We start from the raw sequence: 15,690 nt of genomic DNA on the forward strand, positions 1-15,690 counted from the left end.
ATTCTTGTATGGAAACTAGGGTTTAAGATATTAATATTAGGTTTTTTTATATCTTGTATTCTATAGTAGTCCATATAGTTACCATTTGTCTTGAGGTTTGGGTCTATCACATATACATGCATAAAATTGTAAATGTGTGTGAATTTGGGTTTCCTATACATTTGATTCTACACGATGAAGGGTGGGAGTTGACGATGACACATGAGTCCAATCCTAAGGTCTCATAAGGAGATTATTTCCTCCTTGGTGAAGGAAAACTTAATCCAATATAAATGGGGAAGGTGAAGATTACGTGCATCGACGATTCATCAAATGGGGGTTGCATTTGTAATTTCAATAGGGCTTCTGTCCCCATCCACCGGCTTGATTTGGGAAAACATGGCAGAGCTTGGGCCATAGCAGGTTTGTTACCTTGGGGTGTCAAAATCCAATCCGAACTGGATGGATTGATTGAATCAACCGAATAAACAGGGCCAAACCAAAACCGAACCCTCATCGGGCGATTTTGAATTGGTTGTAGTGGTAAAAAAGAACCGACCTGACCAATTGAATGCCCCAATCAAAACCGGAAATTGGATCATCAAAACCGGAAATTGGATCAAACCAAAAAGAAACTAAGAAAAAGTGATTTTTATTAGCATTTATGTAACACAGAAACTGAACCCAATCGAAATAGGTATCGAACCGATTACAATCCAATAAAAACTCGGATCAAAACCAAACTTCAGTTTATCGGTTCAGCCGCACCAAAGCCGATGGATCGATCGATGCCGAATACCGATCCAAATTCCGATTTCTCGGTGTTGCGACTCGGAACGCGATAGGTTTCTATAGGGTGAGCTTTTCCCGCCATCAGAGAGAACAAAATTTGGGTGAAAAGTGGTCGCTGAGTCCAATCTAGTTATCTTCTTCTTTCTTCTTCCATTTCGGAGACAGTGAGATCCTCAGTCCTCAAAATCTCTCTGCTCGTCTTCTAAGATCGATCTGAAGAAGGATTTTTCTCATAATCCTCAACTCTCCTATGTGTTTCCTTTCCCGTTTGATATCTTCTGGTCTACTGTTTGTCAGTCTCTGTGCTCTTTTTTCTGTTTTGTCTTCCCCGATAATTCAAAATCCTATTCAAGAATCAAATCCGTGAGCAATTGAGCATGGGAGATGTGAAGAGCTGGATTGTAACCTATACGAAGCATATCAAGCAGAAGAGGAAAGTGTATCAAGACGGTGTTTTAGAGATTCACGGCTCCACCAACAAGGTATCACATTACGCTCAATCTATTCTAGATTTTGTAATTCCTTTCATGGGTTCTGTATTGTTTATAGTAGAATGTACATCTCCATGTTTTTTTATTTATTAGAAGTGTTCATTCTTTGACATTTTCCAATGAACAAAAAGTTATGACAATGTGGCATCTTTCCTGGCTCAGTGAACTTTTGAATGATTGATTGGAAGGCGTGAGTCTCCATTAGTTTCAGTGGTGTCATGGAGATTCTGCTTGAAGTGTAGTGTGGTGTCATTTGCAGATGCACTGTCTAAAAAAAAAATTGATAGCACTTAGTCTCCTTCCTGCTGTTTCCCCTTGACTAGGCAGAGAGGCCTGAATTTGGACACTCTGTTGGTTAATGATCCGATTTTACTATTTTCTTTTACTTTCTTTTCGTATTTGGCCCTCCTAGGGACCAAAACTCTTTCTATAACTATTTTTGTCTATATTCAGGTTATGCTTTTTGATGATAGTGGGAAACTCCTAGAATGTAGACTGATGAAGGAGGAAGTTATTGGATCTGGTGAAACACTGGCATTTGATTCCTATCTTGTTGACATTGGTGATCCCAAAGGAAGCCATGAGCATTTTACAAACTTAAATACTCAAGAAAGGAAACCAAATGGAACCAATAGGATATTCCATGGACAGAAGGCCAGAAACATTCTTACCTTTTCTGGTATCATCAACTCTTTGCTTGATTGTTTAATAATTTGCCACACATTCTTCAAGTGATGGCAAAAATCAACCTTTTGGATTTTATTCATGCAAGTGAATTCTTTCATGTGCAGAAAAGAGGACTGATGTTGGAAATACTGGAGCCGCACAAGATTGTCCGAATGTGACAAAAAACATTACCAGAGGTTGTTCCACTACCCTCCTGCATCAGATTGACATTCTTTCTGCACCATCTTAGAAGGGTGATATTTTTTGTACTATTAATGTGTGAAAAAGTTCCTCCTCTTAGTTATAGCTAACTAGTTTAGGTTGGATTTAAAAAAGTACCAGGTAGTTCTTAAAGGGTCAGATCTGGTTCCATCAGAGTTGGCTGGGTAATCAGACCCTCTCTCATAGAAGACACACTCAGGTTAGATCTGCATTTGTTGAGGTTGGCTCGGTGACCAGGCCTAAATAGGTGAGATGTAAGCTTTATGAATGTGTGAATAAAAATGTCAAGAGTGAAGTTAAATGTCATGTTTATGGGTTACAGTGTCACCTTGAAAAATATTGGACATAATGAATCCAAGAAGCTGCTGTCTGTTTCAGTATTTGCATTTAGGGGGACTGCATTATTTCTTTCATTCTTTGTATGTTTAGGGATGACATATGCTCCAGTAGAGCCTCATCTGAGTCCGGTGTTATCACACAGACCTTGGGTCCGCCATGCATCATCAGACTATCTATTTGAGTTATAAATGCATTATGTTTCCAGCCTATTTTAGCATTCAGGTGATGATTTTTTTTTATTTCAGAGTACAAAAAGAGCGAATTGGAGTTTAACGCACCAAAAAGTCATCAAAACACCACAAAGACCACTGTGACAGGTTTGTTTGTGAAAATACTGTTATCATTGTTGCATGCTGCATTTGATCAAAACTGTCTCTTCCTCTCCATTTTTCCTGGCAATGCTTTTTTTTTTTTCCTATTTAAGTTATAGAGCAGATTGCTTTTTTTTTTTTTTTTTCTATCTATTTTGACTGTCAGTTATGTGTTGGAAACATCTACAGCTACTCCTTGCTTCTTCCTTTTTTTTTTTTTTTTTTCCTGTTGTAGTTTGTCAATAATGTTCACACTGTTTCCGATTCAGGAACAAATTGGGCAGTGTCTACTCCCATTTTGTCATGGCCTACCATGACTAGTGTGGATGGGGTTTTGCCTTCTTTCAACAATGATAAATAGTTTCCCAATGACCATGTAGAGCCGTAGAGTATCCAATTTTCTGTAGTGATCGTTCAAGAATGTTTGAGGTTCTTTAAAATTGCTTGTTTCTGGTTAAAAACTTCTCTTGTAACATGACCAAGCCACCAAGGTAAACCCCATTAAACTGAAACTACATGTTTCAAAAGTGGAAGCTATACTCTTTGAAATATTTTAAGCTTCTTAGGACAACAACGACAACAACCATAACCTTATCCCAACTAAATGGGGTCGGCTACATAGGTATGATATGGTCTAGAATAGTAGTAGATATAAGAAAAAAGAAGTGGTGAAATGAGGGAAAAGAAGAAGTCACGGCAGTAGTCAAAGTGGCATCGCAGGAACACTCCCTACAAGGGGTCGGCTACACGGGTCCTTGTCCTCTACATAATTCTATCCACGGTCATACTAGAAACAAGCCCTACCATATTCATAATTTTTCTTACCACTTCATAGATTGTCATTTTAGGCCTACTCCTACTCTTGACTCCATCTAAATGAATCTGGTCGCTCTTCCTTACTGGGGCATCCGTTCCATTGAACATGACCATACTACCTCAATCGGCTTCTTAGGACATTAAATCAAATAAGAGCACCTTTGCGTTCGGGTATGGCGCACTGTGCACCTCAGGGAAATCTGTAGTTTACATAGAAGATACCGAAAATGCATAGGTGTTGAAGAGGACATTTGGACAAAATCATATATTGAAAGCCCTGTTAAAACAAGAACTTAATCTTCTAAGAAACATTCCCCTGTCATGGATGTTTGGAGTGCAGTCTTAGAATAAATAATTGATTAATTAACCAAAAAAAAAGAGAGGCTAGATGGTTATATTACATGGTTGATCTCTTACATAGGTTCCAATATAGTGAAACCCACCAGGTGCAAGGGTTTCATGGGCTCTTGGGTTTATTATGACTCCTACAGGACGTCTAATAAATTCATACATATAAATTGTGGAGGAAAAGTAAAAAATAACCTAGAGAGAGAGAGAGAGAGAGAGAGAGAGAGAGAGAAGAATTTGGGGCCGAGCTGTTGGACCCATATGCAGGCTCCTGGGTCATATTTTCTTCACCTGGATGTAAGGCAATGGTGTAAGTACACCATTTAGATCCACTGAATGGTGTCTGTGAATCCCAGACAGTGCATGCTTTCCATATCTTCAGCTATATTTCAAACTATCTGGCATACCCATGTCTGATACTTCATTTTTAAGTTTTAAGTGCAAAATATTTGGACATGATTTTTGAGTTTTTGCATTGGGTAACATCATTAGTAGTGATAAGGCTGTACTTTGATTCAATGAGATAGAAGAGCAACCAAATTCCTGTTCATTGCCTTATGTTGTATTCTGAAACACAAACTTTTGTGAATTTTGTCCATCATCACTGGTTCCATCCTCCTCCTCTTTTCACTGGATAACACTTCCTTCGTACTGCAGAATGGCATGCCCTGTACACTACACAGACAACAAAAAAAGCTAAGAAGTATCATGATGGATTCCTGCGGCTTTCTATTTGTGGTTCCCAAGGGAGGCAGGTTGATTGACATTGATTTTCTACTTTATATTTACAGTTCTTTGTTCAGGGGTTGCAATTGAACTTCAATTATTCACACTAATGAATGGTCTTGTGATTCTGCAATTGTGCTTTAATGGTTTTACGAGTAGATTGGGAATACGACTATCAACTGCTGCTATACATAATTAAAGGGTTAGGATTTTTTGTCAGTAAATTGATTGTGAAAATTGTTCTACTTAGTAAAGTTTGCTTCAGAAGGGTTGGGCTACATCTTGTCAATGTAAACGCCGCAGGTATATGCCACTGAAGGCAGCTCAGTATTAATATCAACAGCATTAGTTATAATTTCTGTCTTAGTATAGTTGTAAATTCTATCATAGCATCTTTCATTTTTCTGCATGAGTTCTATTAACTCTAAGGAATTGTACCCCAATTAGAACAGCATGCATGATACTAGGACATCTGACAGACTCCACAGGGTGTCATCATATGGCTCTACTAAGCACTTTTTTTTCTTTCTTTCGAAAGAGGCAAATAAGGGGGGACATAATATTGTTAGTTAATGGCATAGGTTTATTAGTCTCCCCTTCCTTTCTTTCCTTCATGGTTTTGTCCCTCATATTCCTTCTTGGATGTTGAATTCCTTATACTCTTCCGTAATATTTTTAGAAATTTAGACTGAAGCAAAAGAAAGAACAATAGTGAAATTATTGCTTAGTGGTTTATAATTGACTAATTCACAAATCACATTTTTTAAATCTGGGTTGATCGATCAATTATAGGGATTTTTTTGGGTCTTAATTAAGTCTTAAATATTATGTTCTAGTAGACTAATTTCCATCATCGTGATCTAAGAGAATCTCCTATATTTGTGGAATTCCCTCTCGAAAGACGGTGTATCTGATAATTATAAGCTACTCAAGTACTTTGGCGACTCTTTTTTTTTTTTCTTAATTTTTTCCTCAATACCATTGTTAGCTTTTAATGTTTAAGTGGCATTTGATGAAAGGCTAAACCTTCCTTATGTCAGTTATTAGTCAACTTCGATTACTTGGGGATTCCTTAAATCCACATGTTTCTATGTTTTTTCAGTTTAAAGATAATCCCTTGTTCTCTTGTTTCTTGGTGTTACTAGGATTGGATTTTCTCGTTAAATGGCCTCAAAGTCCAAGTGTCAAAACATGGTTCTAAGGACTGGCCTATCCAGTAACAATTTTGGCCTTTTCTCTCTGGATCATTCAATCCATGACAGTATAGGTCGGTACACCCTGGGATGATCCAGATTTCAATGCTGATGTTTACATCCTGCATTCAGTATCTACCCAAAGTCCCCTTTTTTGTTTCTCTTATCTATACCACTTTGTTATATCCTTTTTGCATTCTTTCATTGACAATTCCATAAAGAACATCCCAATGCCTATTTAGCACCTTGTTCTAGTGATTTACAGGATTTTAGATTCTCATTTTTTTTAGGGCGAAAGTTTCTTTGCACAGACCACATTGGAAGGCCTTCCTATGTAGGAAAAAAAAAGGGCATACCCAATGCGCGAGGCTCCCACCATTGTGGGATATGGGGAGGGTCATAATGTACGCAGCCTTACCCCTGCTTCATGGAGAGACTTTCCTAACTCTAACCTACGACCACTAGGTCGCAATGGAGCAGCCTTACTGTTGCGACGAGGTCCACCCTCGAAGGCCTTCCTATGTGGTCCACCTAATTCTACCACATCAACCCTAACTCTTAGATAGATAGTGCATGGTCTGGATTGCCAAAGTGTCAAATTTCATGGCCAAGTTCAATCATGTACCCTTTAGTGTATTGACATTTTCTCTCGTATTTTCAGCTGTCTAATAATTTTCAAAAGATACCTTGGTGAATTTAAAGCTTTATTTGCCGTGTGAAAAATGCCATTTGCTCTAAAGTTTGGGGGATGCATTCTGTCCTGTTTGGTGGATGAATTCTTCTCTCTTTTTAGTTTTCTTTCTCCCACACACCTTTGCCCTCTTTCAATGAAGAGGAAAGAAGAATCTTCCAAACGGACAGAGACCTAAATTTCCATTAGAATCATTCCTAAGCTTGCATTGTTGCAGCAATATGATCAGTCCGAGAGCGCTAGAGAGAAGAAAGTGGTAAAAACCTCTCTGATTCGGCCACCGAGCAGTCAGACAACTCTTCACATATCACTTTTCGTTCATTTTTGCCATTCCAACATAGCCACCATAATAAGTAGGCAAAGCTGTGAAGGAAAACCCTAACCTAATAAGCAAGTCCTTTCGTCCCTAGGAGAGTCAGGCACGTGCAACTTAGTTGCCCACTCAAGCACTTCACTATAGATTGGTGGGGCAAAAGGTCCCTTTGTGTTGTAGTAGGGCCATTGGCAAAGTGATGGTGAATAATTAGGCTATTCCGCAGCTGGTTCATATGGTGATGCTTTCAGCCATGGTTCAATGGATGAAACTCAGGGGTCGGCTTCAACGCTCCGGACCTTAAACTCCTGACTATGGCTTTTGAACCTATATGGGAATCCCTACTCAACTAAAGGTGGCTCAAATGCATTGTGAGCAGGGGACACTTGGCCCTACCTGTCCACAAAATTTGGTCTCCACTTGATTTGTCGCTTAGCAGGTAATGTATGGCTGTAGGGTATGTCCTTCCTATGTGGGCCATGCAGGAAACTAGACCTTTGGTTTCCTTTGCTTAATTGGTTTACTTTTGTTTGATTGGTCATATTGAACTTTGTTTATGCTCTTCCATCTTATTATTTTGTTTTGGATCTATGTTCAGGTTATGCTATATGATGAAAGCAGGAAACTCTTAGATACTAGGTTCTTGAAGAAGGATGAAGTGATAGGACCTGGTGAAACACTAGCATTTGATGCCCATCTGGTGGACGTTGGAGATCCAGAAGGAAATCATAGTCCTCTAAAGGATCTCAATTTTAAAGGAGAAGATACCAAAGTGATTGAAAAGACCAGAACAGCACATGAACAAAAGGCTAGATATTGTTCTTCTGTTGGTACCTTTCGAGTACAAATCTTATCATGGATTTCCATGCTCCAAAATAAATAATAATATTTTTCATAAATGGCCAATAGTCTGCTCTTCAAGTCCTTGAGCATAAAACTTGATGGTTTTACATTACGTTGAGATAAATATATCATTTTCCATGTGATATTTATTTAATGACTAATATACAGAGAATGGGAACAAGGAACTGAAGAACTCGGGATCACTACAAAGTCATGCTAATCCTGCACAAACCTCCGTGAAAGGTTAGTTTAAATATTTTGATTATGGAAAAAAATTGTACATTTCTTAGAGCGACTCTTCAAAGTTTCGTGTACTTAAAATGTTTGAGTATCTTTCGCAAGTCTTTGTACAATGATTGTTTCAGAAGTTTGGAACTGCCCTATCATGATCATTGGATACTGCCCTATCATGATCATTGGAGTGATTGCCTTCGTGATGGTGTCTCCTTTTTATAATGTGTTTACTTTCCATCCAATGCAGAGTGGAATGCCTTGTACACCACACAAATAACTCAAAAAGCCAAGAAATTCCATGATGGAATCCTTCAGCTTACTTTTTGCAATCCCCGTGGGAAGCAGGTTGGTTTGTTCATTTGCTGCTCCTTCTCTCCCAGTATTTCTCAGGTTTCCTTTCTGGGATGTGTGATGTAGCTTTTGTTTTGTAGCGACTCTTTAACACGGTAATGAGGAATGCAGAAAACTTCATCTGACGTGCTCCCGCAAACCCCACTTCACTAATTCTTTTTGGTTGTCTTAGGTTATTTTGCTGGATGAGGATGGAACAAAGCTGAGTAATAAGTACATTAAATTCTCAGAAGATGTGATAACTGGAAGTGTTCTTGAAGTAACAAATTACCTGGTTGAGATTGGTGAACCACGGCAACTTCAGGGAGGTATAATTCTGTACAAAAAACTGTGTTTCATCTATATTAACATAGAGGAGGCCCCATCAATGATCATGTATTGCAGCTTTGATGGATAACATGTTAACATTTCCAGTTTCCCCCCTTTTCTTTTCTTATATTTCTGTAATCAATATTTTCTCTTAGGTTCACTATTTTCTTTAAAAATGTATTTGTTGAACATGCAGGAAAATCCCAAGAGAATGCTTCTTCAAGGGAAGGCATAAGTTCGAATTCCAGCAACTACATTGCTAATAATCTTGGAGTCTCTAGAAGCACACGATTACCTGATGGTTTGTCTATTTCTTATATCTCTATAATCAATTTTTTCTGATAGGTTAACTCTTTTCTTTAAAAATGTATTTGTTGAACATGCAGGAAAATCCCAAAAGAATGCTTCTTCAGGGGAAGGCGTATGTTCGAATTCCAGCAACTACATTGCTAATAATCTTGGGGTCTCTAGCAGCACACGATTACATGATGGTTTGTCTATTTCTTATATCTCTGTAATCAATATTTTCTCATAGGTTAACCCTTTTCTTTAAAAATATATTTGTTGAACATGCAGGAAAATCCCAAAAGAATGCTTCTTCAGGGGAAGGTGTACGTTCAAATTCTAGCACCTACATTGATGATAACCTTGGGTCCTCTAGAAGTACACAATTACGTGATGGTTTGTCTATTTCTATTGAATCATTCACAGTGTCAGAAATATTACTGAAGTTTTGGTTCATATATGTATTGGCGAGTTAGTATATTCATATGGGTTCTAAAGTGAAAGGGTTGATGGGTGACACCATGTCTAACCAAACTAACTAATGAATCTAAATGTTCCATTACAACTCCAACTTTACCGAGCCCACTTTTGGAACTCAAAGGTTGTATGCCTTGTATCTTTTAAGCACCATTGCATGACATTTGGCTAAGCAGGTGTTGTTATATGCTCTATACCTTGCCTATGGTGCAACGGTTAAGTTGCACTATTTCAACATGTTGGTCACATGTTCAAAATTTGGAAACAGCCTCTCTTATGAAGCAGGGTGTAAGGCTGCGTACATTTGCCCCTCCCAGACGCTGTAGTGGTGGGAGCCTTGTGCACTGAATTGTTCTTTTTTAATGCCTCCCTTTAGAGATGTCTGTCAATCATAGTTGCCACGACGCCAAGGCGAACTAAGGCATTGGAGGGTTGACTAAGCGCTTAGACTGCAAGTCTCCCGCCTTAAGGCGAACAAGGCGCCTAAGGCGACCAATCTCTCTTTTCTAACATTATTTAGTATGCTACATATACCTTGTATCATAAACTTTCAACATTAAGCCACATCAAATAATAAAAAATCAACATTAAATCACATTAAGTCATAAAAAATCAACATATTGAGAAATGATCTTGTTCTATAACGACCTCATTTAGATTGAATTTAGAGGAAAGGATACTAAGAGAAGTGAGAACTGTACGGATAAGTTTGACTAGTCAAATGATTTTATTTCTACGTGAGACATTTTGTATTAGGTATAATGCAAAACTAGCTTTCCAAAAAGTCTAAGGTTACTTAAATTTGAGTTCTAATGACAAAGTTGTGTTCTGGTCAAACTTATTTTAAAGTGCATGAATGCTGTTAAAATCGTCTGAATGAAAATAGTTTTATGAACATCAAAACAAAAGATAATATTACCAGATTTTTGTTTTTTAATAGTGTTTTATGATGATAAGATTTATAAAAAATTTAGAATTGAGAAAAACCCCAACATTTGAAAGTTGGAAAATGCCCCTACAACCAAAAATCCATTTTTTGTTCTTGGACTGAGGGGTTGACTTTTTATCCTCTAAATTTTGGTTTTTAAACTATTTTTATTGGATTCAAATATGGGGTATTTACTTATTTATGAATAAAAGCTAAAGTAAATGAAATAAAATATATATAAACATTTACTTAAATGATATTTTTCCCATGATATTTGGTATAAATAAGTGTCAAAACATAAGGCGACACACAATGCAATAAGGTGACAGTCACCTAGACCATTCAATATTCGGGATATCAAATACATGATGCAATCCTTGAAGCAATTATGTAAATGTAGATTGTTTATGAATTTAATCTTGGTGTGATCAATATCAAACTTGATCACAAATTATTCCCAAAACTGATATTGCTTCTTATCTTTGTAAAGTTCATCCTTGAAGGTTATCTGGTATAATAATTGTGGTCTTGTTTCTGCAGCCAAGCAGATCATGTCCATTCTCAAGAAGCCAATGGCTCAGGAGAGTTTAGTGCATGCCAGAAATGTACCAGTGGAGCAGTCTCATTCTTCACATCCTTCATACTTGGTTCAATCTGGCGCTCAGGATCAACCACCAGCTGGATGTTCCCATGGGTCAAAGTTTTTTGAGAGAAATGAATCTGATGATCATGAATATGATCCTAAAAATTTGAATGGAGCAAGAACTGCTTCCTTTAATACCTGCAGAAGTGGTAGCTTAGAATCCAAAGAGGCTCAGGATGATCTTGTGGTTGACATCACCAATTTGATGGATCATAACCACAGGATATCCACCTTTGATTGCTCCCTCAGGTATGTGCGTATATATATTTTTGTTGATAACTACTGACTAGAGATTTAATACACACATAGATGCCCCCCCCCACCCACCCCTGCCCATGCACGCGTGTGCATACACACACACACACATAAAGTAATATAGGGGATGATTGGCATTGGTCATGGAAATTGGAAATTACTAGGGTAGGTCATGGAAAATTTTAAACTACAAGGGTAGGTCATGGCAATTGAAAACTACAAGAGTACAGTGCAGTGGCACAGTTATACAGGTGTTTATCATAACAACTTTTAAATTCTAGACTTAAAAGAGTATAATAGAGATTGGTATCGATACTGACTTTACCATTGCGTGTGTGTGTATGCACGTGCGTGCAAGGGCAGGATGCACAAAACCTCATTTCTGAGTTCTCGTAAAGTAGTATTAGATTTAGAATACACTGTATTTGAGCTTGTCAAAACATTAAAATTATGTTTTGTAATTAGAAACTAGGAAATTGTAACCATCCTGGAAAGTGCCCTCAGCAAATCCATTTTCTGCTTGTGGCATTAAAATTATGTTACAGATGACAAAAAACTCCATCTTCAATCTAATGTATCTCACTGATCTGACAAAATGAAAATTTATTGCAGAGCAGCAGCACCCAACATTTCACCCAAGCCTGATTTGGGGTACACTGATAAGAGAACGGTCAAAACAGCTCAATCCATTGCAGAGCCTCAAGCTTCAGATGTTATTGTACTGAATTTGCCTGAAGATACCCTACCATCAGGTAAATCACTGCCCAATAATTTCTTGGATGAGGGTCACGAATTTCATGGATTTACTTCCTGAAAAGGCATCAACTATTTTCACAGTGGATTGCCATCTAAGGATTAGTTTGGCCTATTTTTGGATCTCAAGCTTTCAAACTGCAATATTGATATTTTCACAATTTTATACACATTGATGATTATCTGATTGAATGAATTTTACAACAGAATTCAGTGGCCCTAGAAGTCAAGTCCCCAAGGATATCAATGTTACGTCGAACCAGGTTTGACTTCAGTTATTCCTTCCATTTCAAGGAATTTTGTACCCTAGGCAACTTGGTCTTCATCATTTATTACATTTGTGCTCACATCATTGTGAATTTGTGATAGCAAATGTTTTTGATAATGTTGGTAGTTGCACCATCATTCCTTCTCAGTAATATAGGATTTAATATGTCCATCACTCAATTTTGAGATCTTATAACTTGCTGGACTAAACCCAAGTTTAATGACTTATTCTATGTTGTGTAGCATCTGGACAGCATCAGGATTGGCACCCAATGGGGCAAGAAAACTTCTTTGATGGGCTTGTCCAATAGCTTGACTGGTTCAGCTTCATTCTTCTCAACTGATGATGAAAGAGAGAGTTCCGAGGTCCAGAACATACCCAAGCAAATTGTGGACATTGGTGAGCTCCCAAGTTTTGATCTTGGAATATAAAAATGGCCTTGATATGCATACATATAGAATGGAGTCATCATGATAACCAAATGTCATTAATGTCTATGGGATTATATCGATGTTTATAAAGGCATGGATCAGACTTCTTGGCACTCCAGGCTGATGCTAACATGGATTTAGTTCACGGTATTGGTGACATATCGATACCCACTGATATTGGTATTGATATGAATTCTAGATCAAAACAACATTTTTCATCAAAAAATACCACACCCGTACTGTGTCAGTTGATCCATATCAGTTAGCTATTGTTATCAATTATGTCCAATGCAGGCGATGCTGATATGGGCAATCCAATACCGATTCCTAAAATCCTGGATCCTAGACATGCAGGCAAACTCCTGAAATTTCAATGGAAGCCACTAGAATCAAAACCGAAACCAGCCGATCATAACCGAACTGAACCAAATCAAATGAAAATGATTTACGTATGATTTCAGAAGTGTAAATCAAACGCAATCTTGAACCGGACTGAATGTCTAGAACCTAACAATTGATAACCTTTTTTTTTTTTTTTTTTTTTTTCCTTTAATAGGATAACCATTGACACCCTTACTTGCAGCTGATCATGAATGAGTAGCTATTCAATAGAACTACTTAAACAGGTCATGGTAACTGTAAATATGATATTGTTGCATGAGTAGGTCATCTTTTGTCACAGTGGAGCCTCCAAGTTAACAGAACCCACTCTTTTTTTTTTTTTTTTTTTTTTTTTTTTTTTTTTTTTTTTTTTTAATATATATAGGGTATTTGGGCAATTATAATATTAGTTTGATGATGCAGCTTGTCATTTTTTTGGGGGGGGGGGGTATGAAATGACCCCAATGCCCCTTGCATCTTAGGTTTTCATTGGTTGAGCCATTAACTCTAGAAAAACTAATGACGTGCCCAACACTATCCCTTTGTCTTATACGTAAAAAAGTTCTCTTCTTTATTACACATGAAACAGTGATAGATAATTGTCACCATGCATGGAATTATTTTTATTTATATATTTATATATTTATTTATTTATTTATTTATTTTTAATTTTTTTTTGATAATCAACCTCTCTAGCTTGGGACCTTTGTTTAGCCTACAATCTTTAAACAATGATTTAATAAGAACATGGAAAGGTGCCATCAAGCATCTCATCTCTCCAGTGAAACTAGAGCACAGTGCATTCGACAGTTGGGAGGACTTAGGATACATGTCCATGTGTTGAAAACTTGAAATATTGAAATTGAATCACAGATTCGAATCAAATCTGAACAGAATTGGATGAACCTAATTCTGATTTTGGTTACTTCGAATTTGTCAATTACTTGGTGTCTAGAATTCAGGTCGATTCCCACTGAATATAAGTTGCCGATCCCACTTACTTAAAACAATGGATGGAGTTGAATTTAGTATAAATTTAACAGTTGACAACTACCCCACGGCTGTTCTAAATCTCTTTGCTTCTTTTCCATGTAAAGAGAGATCAAGTCAATATCGTAAGCTTCCAAGAACTTGTAAAAAAAAAAGGTCAATGTCCATCCCAGCATCAATTAATGGAGACATGTATCTAATTTATGAAGAGCAAAAGCCTAAAAGGCAATGTGGTCCTGCACCAGACACTCAAAGGGGCAAAATGACCACCCCACCCCTCATTGAAGATAAAAATCTCCTTTGTTGATACTTTCACGGGCGCTTTCATTGGTCCCCATGGTAGTGCAGATCCCATACCACCCATAAGGAACCCTCTCCCTTTATAATAAGGAAATGTAAAAGAGAAGGATATCAGAAATTAATAGAGAACATGTAATTGTATCTCTTCGATGGTTTCTTCTTTGTATTTATAAAATTCTTGCTTGGTTGTTGATTTCATGGGAAGCTATCTCCATTACCTTCATCAATCAGATGTAACCACGTATGATAACGTGGGAGTGAAATTTTTATTTATTTCTTGATATTCCTTTTCCTTTTTTCTCATGACAAAATAATAGAATATAAGTATTAATTAGAGTATCTGGCTGCTCACGAGTAGAAACTACGCTTTCTAGGAATGTAGTTACACCATGTGCTGCACCCCTCTCTCTTCATCTATCTCTAGTTAAATTAAAGGTGTATCCTGTTGTAATGAAAGTGATGAACTCATAAGTATTTTCAAAATTTTTTTAAGTTAAGCTTACAAATTTTTTTTAAAAATAATTTGAAAAATGGCTTACTATTATTTCATCCTTAAAAACTATCATTACCTACTATACCCTCTTGGATTTAATTAAAAAAAAAAAAAAGACAAAGCCTCTCATCATGAAAATTTTGGACCTCCCAGTCCTTTCAAATCTCATTTTTTTTTTTAATTATTTTTTTAAGGATCGGTGTGAAATGGTAGTACTATACCTTTGTACAAAGAATAACTATATATTATAATAAAAGATTGAAAAGTAATCATTGTCTTCACGTTGTTAATTCATGAACTCTTTAAGGAACCCGGCCTTCATTTTGTCAGCCCAAAAAAAAAAAAAAAAGCAATATAAAAGATCCATATATTTATTAAAATCTATCTAAATGCTCGTGTTTATGTCCTTTTAACTCTATAATTTTTTTTTTTGAACTTTTAACTATATAATTAATCAATATTACATTGGAACAATTAAATAAATATGGCAATTTATATCCTTCATGTTTATCTTGGGTACATTTTTGTATTTATATACATATAAGGTTTAATATTTTATAATCTTTTACTTTATATATCGAATTTACATATATTACAATTCATCATATGCCTAAAATCAGATATTTTAAAAATATTGAATGCAAATTTATACCCAAACTATTTTTGTTTGAATTGTTGACTATGGGTTCAAATACAGTACTGGGGAAGACATAATGAAAGTATAATCGGAACAAGATAAGGTATTTATAATAGGATTGGGGAAAATGAAAGAGAGCAAGGCAGATGATGCTAATGTACCCTACAAGGTTTCAAAGCATGGTTTTAAAAATTGAGAGTTGGATCAGAATTGATACTGATTGAT

At 36.7% G+C, this 15,690-nt stretch overlaps 1 protein-coding gene across 3 annotated transcripts; it reads left to right on the forward strand.

The window, feature by feature from the left end:
* Nucleotides 1-714: 714 nt before the first annotated feature.
* LOC122061159 lies at nucleotides 715-12,777 on the forward strand. 3 transcript variants are annotated; one of them, XM_042624361.1, is made up of 16 exons: nucleotides 723-1,253; nucleotides 1,716-1,941; nucleotides 2,054-2,125; nucleotides 2,735-2,806; nucleotides 4,622-4,719; nucleotides 7,486-7,717; nucleotides 7,899-7,973; nucleotides 8,212-8,309; nucleotides 8,488-8,623; nucleotides 8,821-8,925; nucleotides 9,011-9,115; nucleotides 9,201-9,305; nucleotides 10,855-11,206; nucleotides 11,825-11,964; nucleotides 12,173-12,228; nucleotides 12,476-12,777. In XM_042624361.1, the coding sequence occupies exons 1-16, from the start codon at nucleotides 1,149-1,151 to the stop codon at nucleotides 12,662-12,664; spliced, it is 2,166 nt and encodes a 721-aa protein (XP_042480295.1). In that variant the 5' UTR covers nucleotides 723-1,148; the 3' UTR covers nucleotides 12,665-12,777. The 3 variants fall into 3 exon arrangements, 2 of the variants coding, with proteins under 2 accessions (XP_042480296.1, XP_042480295.1); XR_006134571.1 differs by lacking the exon at nucleotides 12,476-12,777 and having other exon boundaries at nucleotides 715-1,253; nucleotides 11,830-11,964; XM_042624362.1 differs by lacking the exon at nucleotides 9,011-9,115 and having other exon boundaries at nucleotides 720-1,253.
* Nucleotides 12,778-15,690: the final 2,913 nt, after the last annotated feature.

The sequence above is a fragment of the Macadamia integrifolia genome, chromosome 14 (assembly GCF_013358625.1).
Source record: "Macadamia integrifolia cultivar HAES 741 chromosome 14, SCU_Mint_v3, whole genome shotgun sequence".
Lineage (NCBI taxonomy): Eukaryota > Viridiplantae > Streptophyta > Magnoliopsida > Proteales > Proteaceae > Macadamia > Macadamia integrifolia.

What these genes read in the sequence shown, in the direction of transcription:
- LOC122061159 (XM_042624361.1), top strand. Translation starts at nt 1,149, where the DNA reads ATGGGAGATGTGAAGAGCTGGATTGTAACCTATACGAAGCATATCAAG. An exon ending in AAGTACACAATTACGTGATG is followed by an intron (nt 9,306 to 10,854) that starts GTTTGTCTATTT and finishes TTGTTTCTGCAG; the next exon opens with CCAAGCAGATCATGTCCATT. An exon ending in TGAAGATACCCTACCATCAG is followed by an intron (nt 11,965 to 12,172) that starts GTAAATCACTGC and finishes ATTTTACAACAG; the next exon opens with AATTCAGTGGCCCTAGAAGT.